This window comes from Hemibagrus wyckioides, linkage group LG01 (assembly GCF_019097595.1).
Source record: "Hemibagrus wyckioides isolate EC202008001 linkage group LG01, SWU_Hwy_1.0, whole genome shotgun sequence".
NCBI classification, from domain to species: domain Eukaryota; kingdom Metazoa; phylum Chordata; class Actinopteri; order Siluriformes; family Bagridae; genus Hemibagrus; species Hemibagrus wyckioides.
This window is the reverse complement of record NC_080710.1, coordinates 17,695,483-17,718,976: the sequence shown is the minus strand read 5'-3', so window position 1 is coordinate 17,718,976 and position 23,494 is coordinate 17,695,483. Positions and strand designations below refer to the sequence as shown.

Sequence of the window (23,494 nt, the reverse complement as noted above, 5' to 3'; positions counted from 1 at the left end):
TGAGTGATATGAGAGAGATGAGATATATGATATTTGAGTGATATGAGAGAGATGAGATGTATATGATAAATGAGTGATATGAGAGAGATGAGATATATGATATGTGAGTGATATGAGAGAGATGAGATATATATGATAAATGTGAGAGATAAGATATATGAGAGAAATGAGATATATATGTGAGCGATATGAGAGAGATGAGATGTATATGATAAATGAGTGATATGAGAGAGATGAGATATATGACACGTGAGTTATATGAGAGAAATGAGATGTATATGATAAATGAGTGATATGAGAGAGATGAGATATGATATGTGGGTGATATGAGAGAGATGAGATATACACTATATTGCCAAAAGTATTCGCTCACCCATCCAAATAATCAGAATCAGGTGTTCCAATCACTTCCATGGCCACAGGTGTATAAAATCAAGCACCTAGGCATGCAGACTGTTTTTACAAACATTTGTGAAAGAATGGGTCGCTCTCAGGAGCTCAGTGAATTCCAGCGTGGAACTGTGATAGGATGCCACCTGTGCAACAAATCCAGTCGTGAAATTTCCTCGCTCCTAAATATTCCACAGTCAACTGTCAGCTGTATTATAAGAACGTGGAAGTGTTTGGGAACGACAGCAAATCAGCCACGAAGTGGTAGGCCACGTAAACTGATGGAGCGGGGTCAGCGGATGCTGAGGCGCATAGTGTGAAGAGGTCGCCAACTTTCTGCAGAGTCAATCGCTACAGACCTCCAAACTTCATGTGGCCTTCAGATTAGCTCAAGAACAGTGCGCAGAGAGCTTCATGGAATGGGTTTCCATGGCCGGCAGCTGCATCCAAGCCATACATCACCAAGTGCAATGCCAAGCGTCGGATGCAGTGGTGTAAAGCACGCCACCACTGGACTCTAGAGCAGTGGAGACGTGTTCTCTGGAGTGACCAATCGCGCTTCTCCATCTGGCAATCTGATGGACGAGTCTGGGTTTGGCGGTTGCCAGGAGAACGGTACTTGTCTGACTGCATTGTGCCAAGTGTAAAGTTTGGTGGAGGGGGGATTATGGTGTGGGGTTGTTTTTCAGGAGCTGGGCTTGGCCCCTTAGTTCCAGTGAAAGGAACTCTGAATGCTTCAGCATACCAAGACATTTTGGACAATTCCATGCTCCCAACTTTGTGGGAACAGTTTGGAGCTGGCCCCTTCCTCTTCCAACATGACTGTGCACCAGTGCACAAAGCAAGGTCCATAAAGACATGGATGACAGAGTCTGGTGTGGATGAACTTGACTGGCCTGCACAGAGTCCTGACCTCAACCTGATAGAACACCTTTGGTATGAATTAGAGCAGAGACTGAGAGCCAGACCTTCTCGTCCAACATCAGTGTGTGACATCACAAATGCGCTTCTGGAAGAATGTTCAAAAATTCCCATAAACACACTCCTAAACCTTGTGGACAGCCTTCCCAGAAGAGTTGAAGCTGTTATAGCTGCAAAGGGTGGGCCGACGTCATATTGAACCCTATGGATTAGGAATGGGATGTCACTTAAGTTCATATGCGAGTCAAGGCAGGTGAGCGAATACTTTTGGCAATATAGTGTATATGATAAATGTGAGAGATAAGATATATGAGAGAGATGAGATATATGAGACGAGAGATATGATAGATATATGATATATGAGTGATATGGGAGAAATGAAATATATGAGAAATGAGTGATACGAGAGAGATGAGATGTATATGATTAATGAGTGATATGAGAGAGATGAGATATATGATATGTTAGTGATATGAGAGAAATGAAATATATGAGAAATGAGTGATATGAGAGAGATGAGATATATATGTGAGTGATATTAGAGAAATGAAATATATATGGTAAATGAAAGAGATGAGATATATGATATGTGAGTGATATGAGAGTGATATGAGAGAGATGAGATATGAGACAAGAGATATGATAGATATATGATCTATGAGAGATGAGATATGAGAGAGATAGGATATATAATAAATGGGTGATATGAGAGAGATAAGATATGTGATATTAGATATGATATGAGGCATGAGCTATATGAGGTGTGTGAAAGATTTTATGTTACAGTGCAAAGCTACATCTGTGTATTCTGTGTGTCGTGTTCAGATCCAGCAGCTGCATGACATGGAAGAGGTTTGCTACAACAAAGTACTGGAGCAGATTAAAGCTGGACATCAGGTATTGTGTGTGTGTGTGTGTGTGTTTCCCCTAATGCCATCATTAACCACAGTTTGAAAGTCACATGTTCTAAGGACTGTTTATTCATGCAGGTTTCCCTGATGAGAATAGGAGAAAAAACTCCATACACAAAGTCCATTTCTTGGCAGCTTAATATAGTTTCATCTGAAAAGAATAAAAAGCCCTGGAGTCTGGATATGTCCACTGCAAGAGTCCAAAATTCTGATAATGACTTATTAAATCAGATCCAGAGTGGCTCATCCTGTTCCTTTAGCATCTCAGACTTCTCCACTCCGGGGCAGTTTGTGACTCATGCCTCTTACTCAGTTTCAGAGACGCACAAATCACTAAACTGAAAGATGCTTAAACACCACATCCATGCCCAGAGAATTATAATTGCTGCTCACTCACTTATTCCTCCTGCTTGATTCAAGATTCTCTGTTTTCTCAGATTTCTCTCCAGTGTCAGTCACTGCCAATTCTCTTCCACCCAAACTATAATCATGAAGCTGATTGTTGTCAAATGAATGGTGGGCTGCAATAAAGCCGTTCTTTTTTTTTTTTTTTTTTTTTTTTTAAGTTTATGGTTTGAAAGCAGGTGACCTGTGAAGAACGTAACAATTCAGCGCGCACATACATTTATGCCAGTGAGTGACGGGATGACTTAAAACGTTGTGTGTATCTCTCTAGAACAGAAGTACACAGTAAGCGTGTTTGTTGTGGTCATTCTGACAGCTTGAGAACTCAGCAGATAACATAAATAATGACTCCATTTCCAAGGTGCATGCTCGATCCTATTTTGTCTAGCATGTTTGCGCACAATATAGATTTGAATAAAAATAAAGAACTTAACCAGTCTGGGAAAATCCTTCTGCTTCAATATATGTCCTACTGCAATGTCCTGAAGGCTTTTGGCAGTCCTGAACTGAAATATTTCCTTCCTGACACGCACTCAGTATTTAATTGCAAACAGAGCTGATTAGGTTTAGGACCAGGACGCGGTATCTCAGGGGTGAAAGGCATTGGGCTACTGATCAGAAGGTCATGAGTTCAAAGCACCACCAAGCTGCCACTGCTGGACTCATGAGCAAGGCCCTTAACTCTCGACTGCTCAGCTGAATAAATTGGATACATTTAAAGTGTAATGTCCTTTCATTTCTATAATTCGCTCTGAATAAAGGCATCCCCCAAACGCCATAAATGTGACCGAGGCTCATCTTCATTTTGCTATTGCACATAACTATCAAAGCATGACATTCACTCTGTGAGGAAATCACACTTAGCTAGCAAGGTTTTCGACAGATTTAGGCAGAACACTGATGACTATTTTTACCACTGTGCTTGTTAAACTAGCTTCTTACCCAGTATCATCATTGCAAAAATATACACATTGTTGAAATATAGTTGTTCTTATTTATAATTATATCAGTAATAATTTTATTTTATTTATTTATTTATTTTTACAATGACAAACAATGTAATAGGCAGAAAAACAAAGTTTGGCCCATACCTGATTTATTTTATTTTATTTTATTTTTTATTTTATTTTAGTATAATATATTATCTATCTATCTATCTATCTATCTATCTATCTATCTATCTATCTATCTATCTATCTATCTATCTATCTATCTATCTATCTATCTATCTATCTATCTATCTATCTATCTATCTATCTATCTATCTATCTATCTATCTATCTATCTATCTATTGATTTTATTTGCGCTGTTTGACATTCAACAGTTTTTCCTGGACCACCACACGCACACCCACACATGCTTAACCGATGTTATGTGCCTGGCTTGGGTCTTTGGTACAGTTTGGCATTTTGTATTTAACTGAGAGAGGAGGCTGTGTTGTTGTTGTAATAGAAGTAGAATTATAAAACAGTTTTCTACAAAGCAGAATAAAGGGCTCTAGTGTCTGACATGAAAATAATTGTCTTTTATCTTTCGTAGTCTCTCTAGACCGATAGTTACCATCCTCAGTTCAGTGCCTCACATAACTCTGTCATAATGTGTTTTTAAACTTTTTTGTCACTTAACGTGCAATTCTACCTATTCTTCATATTTTTAAGTTTTAATTAAGTAGTTAAATATATAATTAAAAAGTGATCCTGTTCCTTTTAGTAGACATTGTCCCAAAGCAGTTTCGCAGAAATCTGGATGTAGATTTAGATTCATAAGAAGCAAACCAGAGGCGACAGAGGCGAGGAAAAACCCTGGCACGACTTGAGATAGAAATCTTGAGAGGAACCAGACTCGAAAGGGAACTCATCCTCTTCTGGGTGACACTGGAGAGTGGGATTATAAATCATTACTCTTCTACAGCTATATAGTATAAAGATAAACTGTACCAAGCGTGTTGAACAGACGATCTGTATGAGCTTCACAGTCTTTAGGAAGAACGACTTCTTTCTGTTTTTGAGAAGTGCAGAGCTTTGGGGGAATCCATGTGAGAGCATGCCTAGCAGCAGAAACTGAGTGACGTGTCATTAGTTAACCTCCAGCTGGCATTACCTGCATCACACATCTCTGAGACTGAATCTCAGAAGGTGTCCTTTCAGGCAAATCGTGCACTGTGTAAATTCTGCAACAGTTTTGTTTTGTACATCGATGTAGCATCAGTCAGTGCAGATCTGCAATGCCTTAAAGAATCTCTGCTTTGCTCCCTATTTAATAGTTATGATCAAACATTGCTGTCACTTGACAGTACTTGTGTTAATCACTAGAAACCCACATCATGCACTTCAACAGACATAACAGCTAACATACCACACTGCTAATCCTTATTAACTGTGGAATACAAAAAAATGAACTTAAAAAATGCTAAATCACACTCGTGTGTGTGTGTGTTATTTGTCTGCTTGTGTGTACATGCATGTCTGCTTGCCCCTTATGTCTTTTTATCTCCCACACTAACAAACTCAAAAGGGACAGGAAAAGCTGTGAATTCAGCCCTCTCTTATTCTGCCCATCTGCTCACAGTAATGAGCTTCCTGTGTCCCCCTACACACACACACACACACACACGGACGCTTAGCGCATTAGCCTCTTGCATGACAGTCAATACTCAATCATTTTTCAATTTTAAAAATGCTCAATAGTCCGTAGTGATGAAAACTTGTGATAACACAGCCTCCACAATCGAACTGTGAGCGTTTTCACGTGATCAATGTTTTAAATCTCACTTCGTTTCTATGCAGGGACTCACGAAAAGAGAAAGTCTAGTCCTTTAGGTTATAGGATTAAAGTACTTTTGAATTACAGTGTTCTGGCCACAGAGCACGCATCAGCACATCATCACGTAAATCCTTAATAACTCTGAAACTGCATATTGCATCCTTGACTCTTGGCCTGTAGCTATTAAAAGGGAATGATTGCCAATATGAAGTAATGAACATTTGCTTTCAGCACTATGGCCCCACAACAGAGTGATCACTGTTGCAGTTAATTCATTTAATTAGCATTAATGCTACCTGAATACCATTGTCTAAAAAAAAATCAGTGAAGGGAGAAGATGAAGGTGGTAAAGTAAGCCATATAGCTAGAGAGGCTAAACTGAGACAGGGCAGGAGATCATAAGATATGAATTTCTCAGCATCGAACAAAATCTGCACTATATTTACAGCCTGCTTATTTACACCATCTGTTTAGTGGAACAGTTCATGCTTTTCATAACACAGCCAGCACATTATGCCCAACAACACTCAATACATACGATGCTAGCACTGAAGAATTAGTTTAAAGGTTTAATATGATTTTTTTTTTTAAATGTTTATGTAATTTATGTAATTATACCAGTGTCCAATACAAATTCTGCCCAGGTTTTGAAAAGACCATACACTAGCCATGACAGCTGATTATTTCTTCTCTTAGCTAACACTAATAACCTCACAAAACCAAGCAGAAACTCTTCATCTGTATGAGCTATAAAGTGAAATCATTTAATAAAGGGTTTAATAATATATAGTCATGGTTACCTCACTGTGAGGATGTGGACTAGTCATGGAGATGGTAAAAGCAGCGAGACAGACGGTAAAGGAATGCAGACAGATGGTTAAAAAGCAGTCTTAATGTAATATTTTACACAAGATGAAACATTTTGCAGTCAGCTTCATGTTATGTAAGACTACACTGGGAAATGCGGGATTTTGCTTTAATATTTTGATACGAATAAGAGTAAAGTATACGTTTAGCACTGAATTCACTATGGAAAAAGTGGTAAAGTAGTCCACTATTTTATTTCATTTCTTTTTTTTTTATTTCATTTCATTTTTTTGTTTTACATTTATTTATTTATTTATTTATTTGTTTGTTTGTTTGTTTGTTTGTTCTTGCTTTGCTTTGCTTTGCTTTGCTTTGCTTTGCTTTGCTTTGCTTTGTTTGGTTTGGTTTAATTTGTGTGTCCTGTTAGTTTAGTACTGAAAATAATTAATTGTGCAACGTCTTATAACAGCTATATTTGTTTTTCCTATATTGCAAATGGATACTGGTAAGAACGAGAATTAAAAACTCACACAGAATTGTATCATATATTTAAAGAACATACATATCCTACGTCTCCCATCTGAATTGTCTTGGCTTCCGTTAGCGTTTGTTTTCTCAACCCTACACTGGACGATACATTCGTGATTTGAATATGAGACTGATTGTACCGGATGTGTTGATGTATTTCAGCGCCGTGATATGTGAGTCCACCCACACTGTACAGTGGCGTGAGTGGGAATGAGGGCAGAAACTATGCTATGGATCTGCTGTAAGTTCAATCTAGTATGAAAATGTTAAGCAGTAGTGCACTATGCATTGTTTTAATATTATTATCAAATATCTATAGACCGAATGAAACAAGGCAACAGGCCACATTTTGCTCGTAAACCTCAAGGTTGACACAAATGTGCCATAAATCTGCAATATATAAGCTTTAGGAGTTTGTCTCTGTTGCCCAAACTTAATATTGCGAGCTTCTCATTAAGGATTAATCTCATGATTTAGAGAGTACTAGATAAATAATTGAACTCTTTCTTTCCTTTAGCAAGGGCTTGTTTTTATCTAGCATTCTATGGTTAGCTCGGGCTGTGTTGTACTTTATTGTGATTTCAGTGCTCTGTGATTGTGACCTGACTGATGCCTCGACCTAACGTTCGTTAATCAGGCATGGGAGAGGATGTGGTGAAGGCACTGGACTATTGATCAGATGTTTTTGAGTCAGTTTTTGAGTCCCAGGTCCACCAGGCTGCCACTGCTGGCCCTGAGCAAGGCCCTTAACCCTCAGTTGCTCAGTTGTATAAATGAGATAAAACATAAGTCGATCTGGATTAGGGCGTCTGCTAAGTGCCGTAAATGTAAATCAGGATCAGAACACAGAGATGTTCAGCAAGCTGATGCCATGCTGGAAATTTAACAGCAAGCGGATCCTTGACCATAATTCTTTTGGGTATGATGATGTAAAATATACTCGAGTTGTTGTATAACCTGTGCTTCAAAAATTCCTGCCCAGCAGCCCTGTCTCTCTCCATAATGCAGAATTTCCTTGGCAACTCAAAAACTTTTTTTTTATTATTTGACAAAAATCCAAAACCCTGTACCTTTTAAAAAATGCACCCGATTTGCTAAACTGATTTCTTGTCACTATTTAAAATTCTGTAAATATCACTAATGACCCTATATATCAAGCTACATTATACCTGTAAAATAAAGCAAACATTTCAGCCTCTTGCTGATCTAAGCCTGTGTCAAGTGAGCTTTTAAAAAGTATCTGCATTTTCACTGCATGTACAACTGAACTGCTTTTTCACACATATTCTGATTAGGACACTCGTGACCATGTGTGAAGTGGGAAAATCTATTAGAATTTCACTGAATTCAGTATCCAGCCATGTACACCATGGCACTATAAACGAGTATATCTATCCTGTATTAAGAAGACACTGATTGAGTTCTGCTTTAAGCAGCTGGGGCTGTTATGTGGATCTGCAGTATATTTGTGATTTCTAGGCATGCTGCCATAGCGCCATAGAGAGAAGCTACTCTCTCAGCTTGATATTAAATTGTCAGAACTGCCGGTGACATATATTAATTTCATCTGGGCATATGATGGATGGAATTTTCTTTATGAAATACCCCCTTTAGCTCCTCTGTTGAGACCTGGACCGGCAGACAGAGCATTAATAAGCTTCAGGAAGATTTCAGTAACAGCTTGAGCCTTTACTCCCTAAAGGCTTCGACATGATAAAAACAACCCACTAAATAACATTTGTTGCAAAGGTTCCTGGACCTTTTTCTAGCTATTTTTTAAAATCGAAAAGAAGAAAGAAATAGGAGAAGTAAGAAGAGCGCAATAAGCAGTATGCGTTTATGTTTTTTGAATGTTGAAAGAGCTTAGCTATTAGCTGAAAAGCAAGTTAGCTGTTTTTTGTCAGATTTTAATTTCTAACTCACATTTTTCACTCATTCAGTCTATAGTAACTCGTATAAACACTCTTTACAATCATGGTGAGCAGAAAAGCATCTCAGAATGCACAACAATTTGAACCTTGAGGTGGATGAACAACAATAGCAAAGGACCACATGGGACTCTACTTCTAATCTTTGGCTACAGTGGGCACAGACTCACCCAAATTCCACAGTGGAAGAATAAATCTTGATTTCTGCTGTGACGTGAAGGAGTATTTGGCTTCAGCAGCATGAATCAACTGACCCAGCATGCCTTGTATTAACAATTCAGGCTGGTTGTGGCGTTGTAATAAGGTTGATGTTTTTTCCCGACTCACTGTGTGCCAATGAAGTATCGTTTGAATGACATGGTTTATCTGCATCCATGTACATTCCCTTTAATGCCACAAATCTGTCCCAATCTATCCCACAAAGAACTGGATGTTCTGAGAGAAAGGGGGTACTGTAGTGTTCCTGATAGATTTAGGTTCATCAGATTCTAGTGTTCAAGGCCACATTTGACTTTCATCATAGAGAAACTCTACACAGTGGAAGTCTTCTCATAAGCAGTTAGAGGAGATAATATAGTTTCTCTGCATGGTTGACTTCGAATCCGAGCTTTTTTATTTTATACGTGGACAAATACCATAAATAAATTGCTCATTACTCTAGATTTTTAGTATGTATCTGCTTGCTTTTGCTTCTCAGAACATGCGAGTGACTCAGTCTGGTATTATGTTGTGTTTCAGGGCACTGAGTGTCCTTGAGTAGACTGTGGTAGTCCAATATTTCCCTGTGACTTCTAGGCTTTTTCATCAAGGTAAAGACACAGTTCATTATATCAGCCTGCAGCACTCAGGCTTTTTGGGAATTGCTAAAACCAAGGTGATCTGACCTCCTTATTCTGCTGCAGTTGTACACTGCTGACTGCATACTGCAGCTGTACAGAGCTGCTCTCCAGCTGTTTTAATTCTCAGAATCAAACCCAGGGAGTACTGGATATGTACTCTGCGTTGAATCAGACGTCATTTTTAAGATCTCTGTATTGTGACATACTGCTGGAGTGCTGTAGAGACAAGTAGGGGGAAAAAAGAGAGCGAGAGAGATATAGAGTGCCCTGCTGTGGACTGACATCCTGTCCAGGGTGTACCATGCCTTGCGCCCTAAGTCTCCTGGGATAAGCTCCAGGTTCCCCATGACCCAGTAGGATGAGCGCTTTAGAGAATGGATGGACGGGATGAAAAAAAAAGGCCTACATGTAAATAATTACATCTACCTTCACCTCAGTCATAGTTCAAGTTTAATTATTCAGTTACTCAGGAAATTACTATAAATATTACTAGATAGATATTATAGATATTAGAATAACTATAATAACTATATTATTTTCTACTAAACATACTTATACTCAGTATTAGATAGCCTTATTATTCCAAACTAGTAACTAAATGATTTTGATTTTAGCTCCTTGTTTAGTCACTCCACTCTCAGATTCTGTAAATTACATGGGGTAGAAAAGATTTCCTTCTAGAACATACAGTAAGCAGTTCACAATATGAACAATGAGGAGCAATTTGAGATCCAGACTCATCATTCTGTTCAAGGCTTAGCGACTGTGCAGCTATTCTCCATGGAAGCTTCAGTGCATTATCACAAATAAGAGAAACCAAATAATACACACTTTCATTCATTAAGTTTCAAACAGTATTATCATCAACTGCTACACAATCCTCACTTCATTCCATAGAACACATTATATTATATTATATTATATTATATTATATTATATTATATTATATTATATTATATTATATTATATTATATTATATTATATTATATTATATTAGCCCTCAAAAAATTGCACTTGTTGTTAATTAACACAAAACAATAATAAATAACTAGGAAAACAAATTCAGTGATAAATAGCATGAGTATTGTTAAACAGATTTCTCAAGTGAAATCACAACTTTTTTTGACCTTCATTGAAACCCACTTGTGATTTAACTTCCATCTTGATTAATTAAAACCATGCTTACTTTGGAAGTTTGGGTAACATTTACATGTCATATTATGATATTTGAGTAGCCTTTTGTGTCCCGAAAGAGCAACGTAGTAACATGAAAGCGTGCCTTGTAATTACAATATCACGAGGTCGTTAAAAAAATATATAGACTAGGTTCTAAAGGTTAAGTAGAATGTGTTTTATTGTTCTATCTGATTCGGAAAATGAGAGTGAGAAGTTCATTAGGACACAGAGCTTGAGATTTTCATAGAGTTGCAGGAAATGATCCTAAAAGTTCAGGTTCACTGCAGTATAATAACTTAGCAAGTATAAATAGCTTGAATATAGGCAAGCTCACCCTGTGTTTCCCCTTATTAGATTTTTTTTTTTACATAGCTATAATATTCCTACTTATTTCACTTGCGGTTCGATTGCTATATAATGCTCAATTCAAGCATTTATTTCTAGAAGGAAGAAAATTATTCATGGAATGAAATCATTAAAAAACTTTAAATTAGTAATGAATATTTGTTATTATAATAATCACATTATGAGAAATATTAGATAACTTTTCCTTAATTCAGTATATATTTACTCATTCTGCAGAGTGTATGCATATCAACAAGAAAAACATGATTATTCTCCATCACTCATTTGGGGGCATTTCATTTTAAGGTTCTAGATAACTGGATGCAGTCCAGAGAGAATTAAGACTAATGTATGAGCTGTATGTATGAGGAGAACATTTTAGATTTCTTTGTATAGAAATGTAGAAATATAGAAATTTATTCCACCATGTCACATATACTAATGAAATTGTTCGCCCTTTTAGTATTCCAGTGCATCTCCAGTTATGTAGCACTGTGGATATTTATTCAGTGAGGAATAACACAGTCCAGACTGTGATCCATCCATACATCCATCCAAACATCCATCCATCCATCCATCCATCCATCCATCCTTGTTAAGTTTAGATAAGTTGTCTTTATTTGTCACATATACATTACTGCACAGTAAAATTCTTTTTTTGCATATCCCATCCTTGGGGATTGGGGTCAGAGTGCAGGGTCAGCCATGATGCAGCACCCCTGGAGCAGGGTGGGTTGGGGGCCTTGCTCAAGCACCAAACAGTGGCAGCTTGGTGATGCTGGGGCTTGAACCCAGATATTCTGGTCATCTATCTATCTATCTATCTATCTATCTATCTATCTATCTATCTATCTATCTATCTATCTATCTATCTATCTATCTATCTATCTATCTATCTATCCATCCATCTATCCATCCATCTATCCATCCATCCATCCATCCATCCACTCACTCAAACCCCCCAATCCCAAATGTGTGACATGCTAACCACTAACCCACTGACAAAAAAAATGCACACAAGGGGGCAAATCACAAACAGCCTGTTTTAAATCAGTTCATCATCATTTAGATAGTCCCTGTGTAAGAGTTGTTTCTATATAAACAATCATGTATTAGAATCAGCACATTAATAATATTCATATTCATTATACAGCCAGAATTCCAATGCTGCTATACAAAAATAATGCAGGCTTACTGAACAATCAGCTTTGAGCTTTCAACCACACTGTGGTATAATAAAGACTGAAAACAAGACCTTATTTAGCCCTTAAAATAATATGAAGCATTACCATTAGTTTGAATTAAATATATTCATACAGTTTATTTATCAGTCCAGAGTTCGGATTACTGTGTACATTGAGCCTTTTATTTAATTGGATCATCCTATGCAAAGTGAAGGACACACGGTCTGAGTGGTGTTGCTGATTATGCAGTGATGAAGCATGGAGAGTGTCATATGGGTCAGCTTTCCACTGAGCTGCTCCTCCAGACATCTGTTATCTCACACACACTCTCAGTGCCTCAGCTATACATCCACGCTTAGATAAGAGCTCTGTGTCAGATTGTGTATGTGGGCTGGTGACGACTGCCCCTTCACTTAGGACTAAAACAGTTGTTCTATTGAGCCTCGAGTGCTTTGAGGTGCTAATGTCCTGAATTATATTACTGGACTCATTAGCAAGGACATCTTGAGTCTTGAAAGTAAATATATCAGCTTGTACTAGAAATGACATCATTAAAGAAAACAGCAGATCTGTTTGGTGAGACTCTTGTTTACTGTCTGAAGGATGCAAAATGCAGACTTTTTTTTATGGTTGTGAAGTTATTAAACATCACTGCAGGCAGAATTGTTCATGCTCATGGAGCATACTGTCTCACCACTTCAGTTTTTAAGATCTTGTGATAAATAAATATTGTTACACTAGCAAAGCAGCTTGTCGAACAGCTGTTTAGGATTCTCTCTTCAGGTGAGTGTTTCTCTCGGTCTCCCTCTTTTCTTTCTGGCACAGTGAAGAAATACAGATTGCTCTGGGTGGTGGTGGAAAACACTGGCAGGTGTTCAAGTATGTGTCTCTCTTTTTTTATTATTTGTTTATTTTGGGAGGCTGTCCTTAAATTAGCAATTATGGTTTAATTAACTGACAATTATCTGTAGGACCTCATTATTGTGATAAACACCAAATTGCTAAGTTTGCTTTCAGGTAGTGGCAGAGGAGAAGGCATGTAAACAAACACCTCCTCTAAGACATCCTCAGCACTAAAAAAAGAGCCCTAGATAAGGCATTGAATTTATCCGGTTTTCTTTTTTTAACTTCTAACTTAGTGAGCCGTTGCTGCCACGCAGTGAGTCACATTGTTTTTAGCTATTCTTGATAATAAGAGTTGTATAGTTTCTGTATATAGCACATTATGTTAGGGATGGTACAGTGGATAAAGTTGCTGCCTCGCAGCTCCAGTCTCCTTCGGTTTCCTTATATGGCCCAAACTTATACAGCTAGGCAGATTCACTATGCTAAATTGTCTTTACATGCAAATGTGTGTGTTCCTGAAACCCTGTGATGGATCAGCATGATTTCACTCACCTTGCACCCTGTGCTCATGCTGCTCTACTCTTCAGCTCTCTGTAGACATCTGTTTTCTGAAAATACCTTACTTTTCCTTAAACACACTATTTGACTGAAAGTATGTGGATCCCTGATCAGTACAACCATGTAAGCTTTTCTCAAACTGTTGGGAGCAAAGATCTGTACAGAAAGTCTTTGTATGCTGTAGCATTACAGTTTCGCTTTACTGGAACTAAGAGGTCCAAACCTGCAGTACAGTGTCCCTGGGCACAAAGTGAGCTCCATAAAGACACACTTTTTTTAAATTTGATGTGGAATAACTTGAGTGGCCTGCAACTAAGCTCTGATTCCAGTCTCACTGAACACCTTTGGGATGAACTAAAACATCGATTGCAGCCCAGACCTCCTAGCACAACAGCAGCACCTCACCTCACTAATGCTCTTATGGCTGAATGAGCAAATCTCCACGGTTACGCTCCAAAATCTAGTGGAAGGCCTTCCCAGAAGAGTGGAGGTTATTGTAACAGCAAAATAGTGGACTAAATCTGGAATGGGATGTTAAACAAGCACATATGGCTGTGAAGGTCAGCTGTCCACAAATTTTTGGCCTGCAATGTCTGTCAGTCACATGGAATCCTGGGATGATTATTCAGACAGATGTCAGACTTTTCTGAACTATAACAGAAGAAGAAGCAGCCTTTATTATTGTCACATAGACATTACAGCACAGTGAAATTCTTTCTTCACATATCCCAGCTTTGGAGGTTCGGGGTCAAAGCACAGGGTCAGCCATGATACAGCGCCCCAGGAGCAGAGAGGGTTAAGGGCCTTGCTCAGGGGCCCAACAGCAGCCACTTGGCAGTGCTGGGGCTTGAACCCCAATCTTCCGATGAACAACTCAGAGCCTTAACCACTTGAGCTACCACTGCCTTATTCTAAATAGTGCAAGCAACACTTTTTACAAATACTCACTCATTCATCTTCAGTAGTCATGTTGGATCCATAGCTTATCCTGGGAGCACTGGGCATGAGACAGGAATACACTCTGGGTAGGATACCAGTCCATCTCAGGACACCATGCATACACACACAAAATTACAGACTTATTTACACTCATATGGTCATTTAAAATATCCAGTACACCTACAGACATGTTTTTGGGAGGTGGGAGGAATCTAGAGAAGCTGTAGGAGGCTCACAGGGAGAAGGTGCATGGAATCCCCGCCCAGACAGTAACTCAAGCTCAGAAGTGAACTGGAGACCCTGGAGCTGTGAAGTGGCAGCATTACTCACTACGCCACCATGCTACCCATTTCTGCAAAAATCCGTCACATGATACTTTGTGTATAAGACTTCATTCATCATCTTTAATCAATACATTCTCTTTGCAGTTATTTCTTGTAATATTATTGTGAATCAGGCCTGCAGCTTTTGGAAAACTTTTTTTTTGCAGAGTCATAGCCATGTAGGTCAGGACTGAAAACTGATCAGAGATTCACACAGATGAGTATGGATTTGGTTCATGGTAAACTTGAGCACTAGTAGTTTGTAGCACTATAATCATGAAGTGGATCATGTCTGATGGTTTAAACATGTTCAGTACACCTAGGCTAGAAATGAGAAACCTTTACTCTGATATTCGTATAGTTCAAATGATCCATTTATTCATTCACCAGTAAACACATTTAACATTTAACAACTTGACTTGACATGGTTTGGCTGGATTTCTTTAATGAACACGAGGAAAACAAAGCATGAAAAATAAATCACAGACCTGACTATATATATTTTTTTTAAATCTGAGATTAATAAGTATTAGAATGGCTGGTCTGGTGAATATAAAGCAAGTTAAATCAATCACAAAACTTATGATTCACCGTTTTACTTTTGTGGCAGGAAAATGGATAGAAATGGCCTGGCTCAGTGCGAAATCCCTTACAAAGTGAACAGAACATGAGCATTAAACATGATGCTGAAGAGATTAAGATGTCTGTATGTTTCATCAGAAATTATATAAATACAAACTAATCCTTTAATCCCTAATCATATAAAGACATATTAGATATCTAGTCTTAAATGTGACTTCTGTCTGTCTCTCTGTCTCTCTGACTGCCTATCTATCTATCTATCTATCTATCTATCTATCTATCTATCTATCTATCTATCTATCTATCTATCTATCTATCTATCTATCTATGAATAACAAAAACAGGTTACTTATACCACAGTTACAGCTAGACACAAAATGATGTTTCAAATCTGTAATTATTCAGCTGTGGAAGTTGCAGTTGTGGAACTTTACTCTCTGTAAGGACCAAAAAGTGGCTTGAATTCAGCAATGATATGGTCAGAGTGAGTTAGAATGTGTTAAAGAAAGCTGACTGCGATATTTTTTTTTCTCAAACCGAATCAGTAGCTGAGAAAAGTGCAGAGGTGTTCTGTGTGCGCGTGTGTGTGTGTTTCTCCTTGCACACATTCTTCATCTAACCCTCTCTCACTCTCTTGGAGCACACACACACACACAAGCAGAGTAAAGCAGGTACATAGTGTGCATGCTTTTCTCCTTACTGTCAGTACATTACAGTGTCCTCAAAGGACAAGCAGAAGGCAGGAGAGGAGGGGTAGCGAGGTCTTTTGCTACCATCTCATAACTGTCTTGTATTTCTGTTATTGATTGTTTTTGTCTAGGGTATTGACTGATTTGCAAGGGCAGTCTGAGTATAATAGAAAAATTACACTCCTTTGTCCTTTCACAAAAGATGTTGCTGTATGCTGCTGTGTCCCCCTGTGGCCATGGGTGTACTGCAGGATGCAGGCTTCTTCGATTGCACAGAGAGAAAGAAAGAGAGAGAGGGAGAGAGACGGAGAAGGAAAGAGCTCTGGCTACTACAATAGCACCAGAGTCGTGGATCACCAGAGTCATGGATCTAGCTTTGTCTTATGCTTGTGACATGAAGGAATAGCTTTCTATTTTCCACTGATAAAAGCATACACTCATGACTGTTTTGTTTTGTGACCTGATGCATTATCATGCCGGAAGTAGGTTTTTAGAAAATAGGAAATTGTGGCCATGAAGACATGCACATGGTCAGCAACAGTACTCAAATAGGCTGTGGCATTCAAGCGATGATTGATTGGTGTTAATGGGTAAAAAGTGTGCCAAGAAATCATTCCCAAACCATTACACCACCTTTACCAGCCTGTACTGCTGACACGAGGCAGGTTGAGTGCATGGATTCATGCTGTTTGCACCGTATTCTGACCTTGCCATCTGTGCGACTCAGTAGAAAGCAATATTTATCAGACCAGGTTACGTTTTTTCCAGTCTATGACTGGCCAGTTTTGGTGAGCTTGTGTCCACTGCAGCCTCAACTTTCTGTTCAGATGTTTTTTGGTGTTGTAGTCCATCCACCTCTAGGTTTGATGTGTTTTGAATTCTGAGATGCTTTTCTTCTCACCGCGATTGTACACAGTACAATCTTTGTCTTAGTCTTTGCTCAAAGTCTGACCATTTTCCTGCTGGCCTCTCTCATCAGCAAGGCATTTCCATCTGCAGAGCTGCTGCTCACTGGATGTTTTTTCTTTATTTTGCCATTCTGAGTAAATTCTAGAGGCTTTTGTGTGTGAAAATACCAGGATATCAGCAGTTATAGAAATACTCAGACCAGCCCATCTGGCACCAGCAGTCATGTCACAGTTCACAATTTGATGGTTTGTTAAAAGTTTATTTAAAGAGACAGAGGGTTGGTATTTAAAAAAAGGTATATAATTATAATGAGTTGTGGATAACCATTTTTGTTAAATAACGTATAATAATGAGCATACCCACATGAGAAATACAGTCTTCCCTTTCCTTGTTGGCAACTATGATATGAAATTGATAGGAAATTGAGTGATGAAGTAAAATCCCAAATAAATGGAAAGATCATGATAAAATGCAGAAACTAACTCTGGCTTTGAGAATCATGCATTGTTCACTTCCACAAAATCTGTCCATGCAAAAGTCATGCAAAAGTGATCCATTATAACCAAAACCTAGCAGATTGATTCAGTCGTAGATGACGTACAAGTGTTATTTTTTATAAATCATAAATTGTATGAACCAAATCTAACCAGTTATCGGATATAGGAGATTCAAGAAGCAACCAACGTCTAGTCAGCCCCTTTTTTTGTTTCTTCTTCTTAATCAAAACACCAAATAAGTGTTTGTTGTGATGAGCATTCCCAAGATATAATGTGCAAAATTCAAAAGACATCTAAGGACATCTTTCAATGCTCTTTGTAATGTCTAATTCTAAAATATACCAAATACCAAAATATATGTAGCCCACCTCCTGATTCCCACACAATCTCCTGCATCTGGCCACCTCTCCAGTAACGTATGGCTTCTGTAGTGGGGTAATAAAAAATTGATAAAGAATTTCCATCCAAATACTTGTCATGTATCTGAGGTAGTACACTTCCACTGAAACCTTAAAACACTCTTTTGAGATGATGAAACTTCCCACCATGTTGTTAATAAATTTTATGACAAATACTGCTAGATATTCCGTGCAGCATATCATATATTTATAGTCAGATTCCAGTCTGACTTCACTGTATGATCACTGATCACAGACATGTCCATTTCACTATAACTTGTAAGCCAAACTGGTCAAAGTATCACATTCACTGCTTGAGGAAATCAGACATATCTAGCCAATGTTTCAACAGCTTAAGGCAGGCTCCTTCTTGAGCTGGATCATAGACAATATATAAAGTAAATAAAAACTGTTTTGATAAAGTATGTGTTTTCCCATAGTTGTGGTGTTGGAAAGATCTGATTTTAGCCAATACTTTATTTTTTTATACACATTTTCAAGCAAAACATTCATTTCAAGTGAACGTTACTTTACTACACATACCCATGTGATAAGCCATGATGTGTAACCACTTGTATTTTGTTTGTCTGTGTGTGTTTCAGGTGATGGTTTTTGTCCATGCCCGTAACTCCACTGTGCGCACGGCCATGACTCTGATTGAGATGGCCAAGAACCGAGGAGAGTCAACGTTCTTCCAGCCAGACCAGGGACCAGATTATGGTCATTGTGAGAAGCAGGTGCGCAAACACACCACTCATCTTACTTCAGTGTTAAATTAATGACCAGGCACATAACAGTACAGTACATGTGTGTAAATTTTTAAAGGCAATAAAGAAAGCTGTCCGCTGCACGAAATGCCAACCACAACACACTTTTCCAGAAAATAAACAATATACCCTGTAATAGATAGTCCACTATTCTGAGTATACACCAGTCAGGCAAAGTGATAAGTGTGTGTTTAATTTGTAATAGCCTCCCTCCGGCAATGGCTCGGGCACTTTCTCTCTTTTTCCCTTTCTGCTGGGATCGGTGGTGAACTTGTGGCGTGATTCTGTGGAGCTTCACCGTGGAGGAACAGAGCGAAAGTTATTTATGAACACTTATTCATGAGCTCTAAAGCAGAGGAAAGGGAGAGAAATTGAGGTCAGTCACCTTCGCAAGCTTCACTCCTCAGGGGGAGAGCGGTAAACAGTCTGAGGGAGGCCAAGTGGTCGCGGCCTCGTTGGAAATGAAGCCCGGAGACGCTGTGCTAAACTCTTCCCACACCGCTGCATTAGAGAGTGAACAGAGACAATTAGAAATCTGCTGAGGGCACAACCTTCAGCTCAGGTGTAGAGGCCAGCTGCTTAGTCTAACAGAATGCCCTCCTACTGCGAGCAGGATCACGGACCATGCGCCACTTCAGCTGCCGCAAGCCAGGCTTTCTGCACAAGTGCTCTGCTTATTCAGAGTTAATCGAGAAGGCTTTAGAGCGAAAGCCTTATGCATTCATTACTGACCACATTAACAAGAAACCTCTCTGGCTGTTGGTCTTGGAGCTACTCTGTGATCTCTGTGCATTGCTACTGTTTCTTTTGCGCTAGATGCTTTTTATTTCCTTGATAACACGTTCATTGCTTTCGATGGACTATGTAATTTCCTGAATGTTCGTTTTCATCATTCGCTCCAACCATTCCAAAAATATATACCTCCTAAAAGCTTTATTCTTTCTAAGTGACCGTAACAAGTGTGAAGTGGCCTGGTGCTGGGTTTAATTTAGAAGCATTTACGTGTTACACTGAGTGAATGAGTGCTGCCGTTCCAGCTGAATTAGCATCAATGTTTTTGTACATTTTAAGATGTTGACAGGATTTCATTGCTCTCAATCCGGGACAATAGTGAGACTTTGAACCAGATCGCACACTGCATGCAGAAATCTTTCCAGACTGCTTCATTGCCGGTTCTCTTTGTCTGTTTGAAAGCCTAAAATCTAACTTAAAAAAAATGATTTGATATGGAGCTCACTGCTGAAAATTGTCTTGAAGTTCTCACTAGTGAGCATTAAAGGATTTGTCAAAAGTGTCTAAAAGCTGCTAGTGTTTTCCCTCCAGTACAGAACATACTGTTCAATAAAACCACAAGTAAAATGTGACTTCTCTCTTCAGTTCCCCCCATCTGTCATCTCGCGGTTGTGCTCCATCAGGAGCAAAGACATGTGGCTCTGTTGGTTAGGAGTGGCAGCTGTGAGAAGGTTGGAGAGAGACGTGTGTGTGTGTGTGTGTGTGTGTGTGTGTTAAGAGCAGCATTTGTCCCCCGCAGCACTAGCTGGGCTTGGGTGGTAGTGGGGATAGAGAGAGAGAGAAAGAGAAAGAAAGAGAGAGAGATGCTGTGCAGCAGAGAGTGAGCTCTGGCTTCATTAGGATCTGTCCGCGGAGGCGCAGGCAGAAGCGGCCCATGATGGATTAGACTCATCCTGACTGCACGCAGGCAGAGGGGATCAATAAGCAGCTGGATAGGCAGCTTCTCGCTTCTGTTCTGCTCTCTTTAGGTTAATGCTGCTCACTGGACAAACATGAAAAAACATGAACACGCCTCCATACAGGACCAGCCTGGTGTGTGTGTGTGTGTGTGTGCGTGCGTGCGTGTGTGTGTGTGCACGTGTGTGTGTGTGTACGAGTGTGTGTGTGTGCACGTGTGTGTTGTTAATGTGAATGTACACCTGGATGTGATTTGTGTTTAATTAGTATAAAGTCACACTGAAATGTGAGAAATCTAATCTGTAATTGAAATATAAACATATGGCACAATTAATTAGCACACCTAGACTCTATTTTGTACAAAATGTAACTATATAAGTTTATATTGATAAATTTAGATTTTACACCTGAATGCTTAGGACTCCCTGTTTCCACAAATATGAGGACAGAAATGGAAATGGAAATGACCATATCCAATGTGATATACAATAACTGAGAAATTTAAAACAACCAGAGCTGTAATGAAGCTGCCTGGGTGAGCATGCACATGTTTTTACGGCTAAAGAAGCAAACGCTTTTCCGAAGATCATGTTTAGAGAGTTGCAGAAGCATTTTCAGGTCAATAAATCTCTAAATCTACAATTAGATATCATGTGTATGCTAACAAACTGCAGACTAAAGACTAAAGGCGTTTTTTCAACTACAAACAGAAGCACCTGGAGTTTTCTGGATACAACTGGAACCTTGACCGGAAGCAGGTTCTCTGGTCAGATGAGACAAAAGTCGAGCATTTTACCAGCAAACACTAAAGAGATGTTTGGAGTTTAATGAAGAATAGTTATATTGAAAAGAACCCCATCCCCACTGTTGCATATGGTGGAAGATCTGTGAGGATGTAGGGATGTTTTTCTTCCGAACGACCTTATAGGAGATGTATTAAATGATACCTTGCTAACTCTGCCAAGAAGCAAAAAAAAAAAAAACAAGTTTTTAACTCCTAACGTAAACCCCACAGAAGACCTGTGGTGTGAGCCGAATGAGAGTCTACAAGAGTGGACAGTGGCAGATCTGGAGAGATTCTGTATTGAAGAGGGTCAGATTCGTTGCTCTGTTTTGTTCAGTTTCGTCAGGTGTTATGGTAAAATCTCAGTGCCAATAATTGTTACAGGTTTTTTGACAGAAGTGTTTTGTTTTCTTGTTTGCTTTTTTAATAGAATGCATTTCAATTAAAGGTTAGACTTTTCTCATATTTTTAGTGTGAGATGAAGTTAATTAACCACAAAAACATGCTCTCTTAACCTTTAAAACCAAGGGTGCCCATAAAGCTCTCTCTCTCGCTTTCTCTCTCTCTCTCTCTCTCTCTCTCTCTCTCTCACACTGTGTGTGTGTTTTGGATAAGATCCGGGATGTATACATACACAAGGGTGGAGCTGCTTCTCTCAGGAGAGAGAGTCACACACTAACTTTATATTTAAATCTCCCAACACAAGGCAGAGTGATGCATTTAATAACCTTTACCTTGATCCCAGGGGCTTTGCCAAGATAAATGCTTCTTTCAGTGTCTTCTCTAATCCGCTTTCTATTTATATGAGCCAGGTATAAATAAACGCAGTGCATCTCATCGCTCTCATTTCTGCTACTGAACACAGAGTTGGAGCAGCAAGGTTATGTTTTCTTTACAACAAACATGATTATCTTCATCTATTTCTTATCAAAGCTATCGAAATCAGTCTGTGTGTGTGTTTGTTGAGAAATATGTCATAATAGGCCGTGTCATAGTTTCTGAGAACTGTGGTTATGATTATGACATTAGTGGAAGTAATGATTTAGGACTGTTTGAGAGACCAGACTGAAAGTGAGTCCATGTGGTTCTGTGAGCTGTATTTTAGGTTCTAGGTGTTTCTGTGGACATGTTAAGCTTTTCTTGCTAAAGAAGCTTGCTCTTAGTGGTTCATAAAGGTTGAGACAGATTAAACCCTTTGGACGACTCACAGCTCCGGCCTACGCTGGCCTCAATCACACGGTTGAGCCTATCTGAGCAGTGCTTATCCTCTGATATTTCCCTGCATTAATATTTATATCTGTTTTTTTTAATCCTCTATATGCATGTGCACTACAAATACAGCACCTGTAAGGTCAATTATATAATTTGGCCCTATTTATTCTGCTTTAAAAGTTAGAAGTGAGCCCACTACACATCTCCCTCACGCTGTTCATTAATTTGCTCCATCACTTAGCTTGAAGAGGCTGTCAATCAGGCTTAAATATCTTAATGCACTCACTTGAATAAGTGATAGTGGGATATAGCAGTAATAATGGCGGTTTATCACACTGCTGTCTATGCAGAGCACTCTCTGTTAAATAGCAAAAGTTTCTAATTGAGTGGGGATGTGCATGGGCGTTTAAGTGCATGCTGAAATGAGGGATGGGGAGAGAGAGAAAGAGAGAGAGAGAGGAATAGATAGAGAGAGATAGATGGATAGATAGTGTGAAAGGCAGAGAAAGATGTTGCCTAAGACAAATATTTTTCTGTTTTTAATCAACAGGTAACCCAGAGCCCCCCATAAAGTAAATAGTCTGATTAATAAGTCTATCTAATTATTTCCCTCCACAGAGAATTAAAGGACTACCTCTTCAGACGGTATCTAGGACAGCACTTGTTTGTGTTATTTGTCGTATCTGTACTGGCATTTATTGTTTATGCACTTGCTTAGGTTTGAAATAGGATTGTTTCAGTGTCACGGTTAGTCACAGTGTATGATCAGACAGTTACCTTACTGCTGACATTTTCAAAATACTGATTAAAATATCCGTCTATCTCTATCCACCTGTTCATTTTTTTGACCTGATTTTTTTCCCTCTTACACCAGCAGTCCCCATCCTATTTGTGTCCACACCCCCCTCGTACTGGGCGCGCCCTAAATCACGCTACAACAACCTCCGTTTCTCTGTGTAGGGAGTGCAGACCACACTGAAACTCTTTGGATGTGATACACGTTACTTTGCTACCTCTGCCGGCACTTTTAACACGTTTGTAACGTTATCATACACAACAGCTATAAAAGGTACAGGAAAACATGGCCTTGCTGACCAGAACTA

General features: G+C 39.0%; 1 protein-coding gene across 2 annotated transcripts in view; it reads left to right on the top strand.

Moving 5' to 3' along the window:
- Positions 1-23,494, top strand: part of ascc3 (activating signal cointegrator 1 complex subunit 3) — a 153,874-nt gene that overhangs the window by 82,370 nt on the left and 48,010 nt on the right. For both annotated transcript variants that reach the window (XM_058393115.1, XM_058393122.1), the window contains exons 13-14: positions 2,137-2,208; positions 18,542-18,676. In XM_058393115.1, the coding sequence (XP_058249098.1) occupies positions 2,137-2,208; positions 18,542-18,676 (207 nt within the window). The remainder of the gene's footprint in view (positions 1-2,136; positions 2,209-18,541; positions 18,677-23,494) is intronic.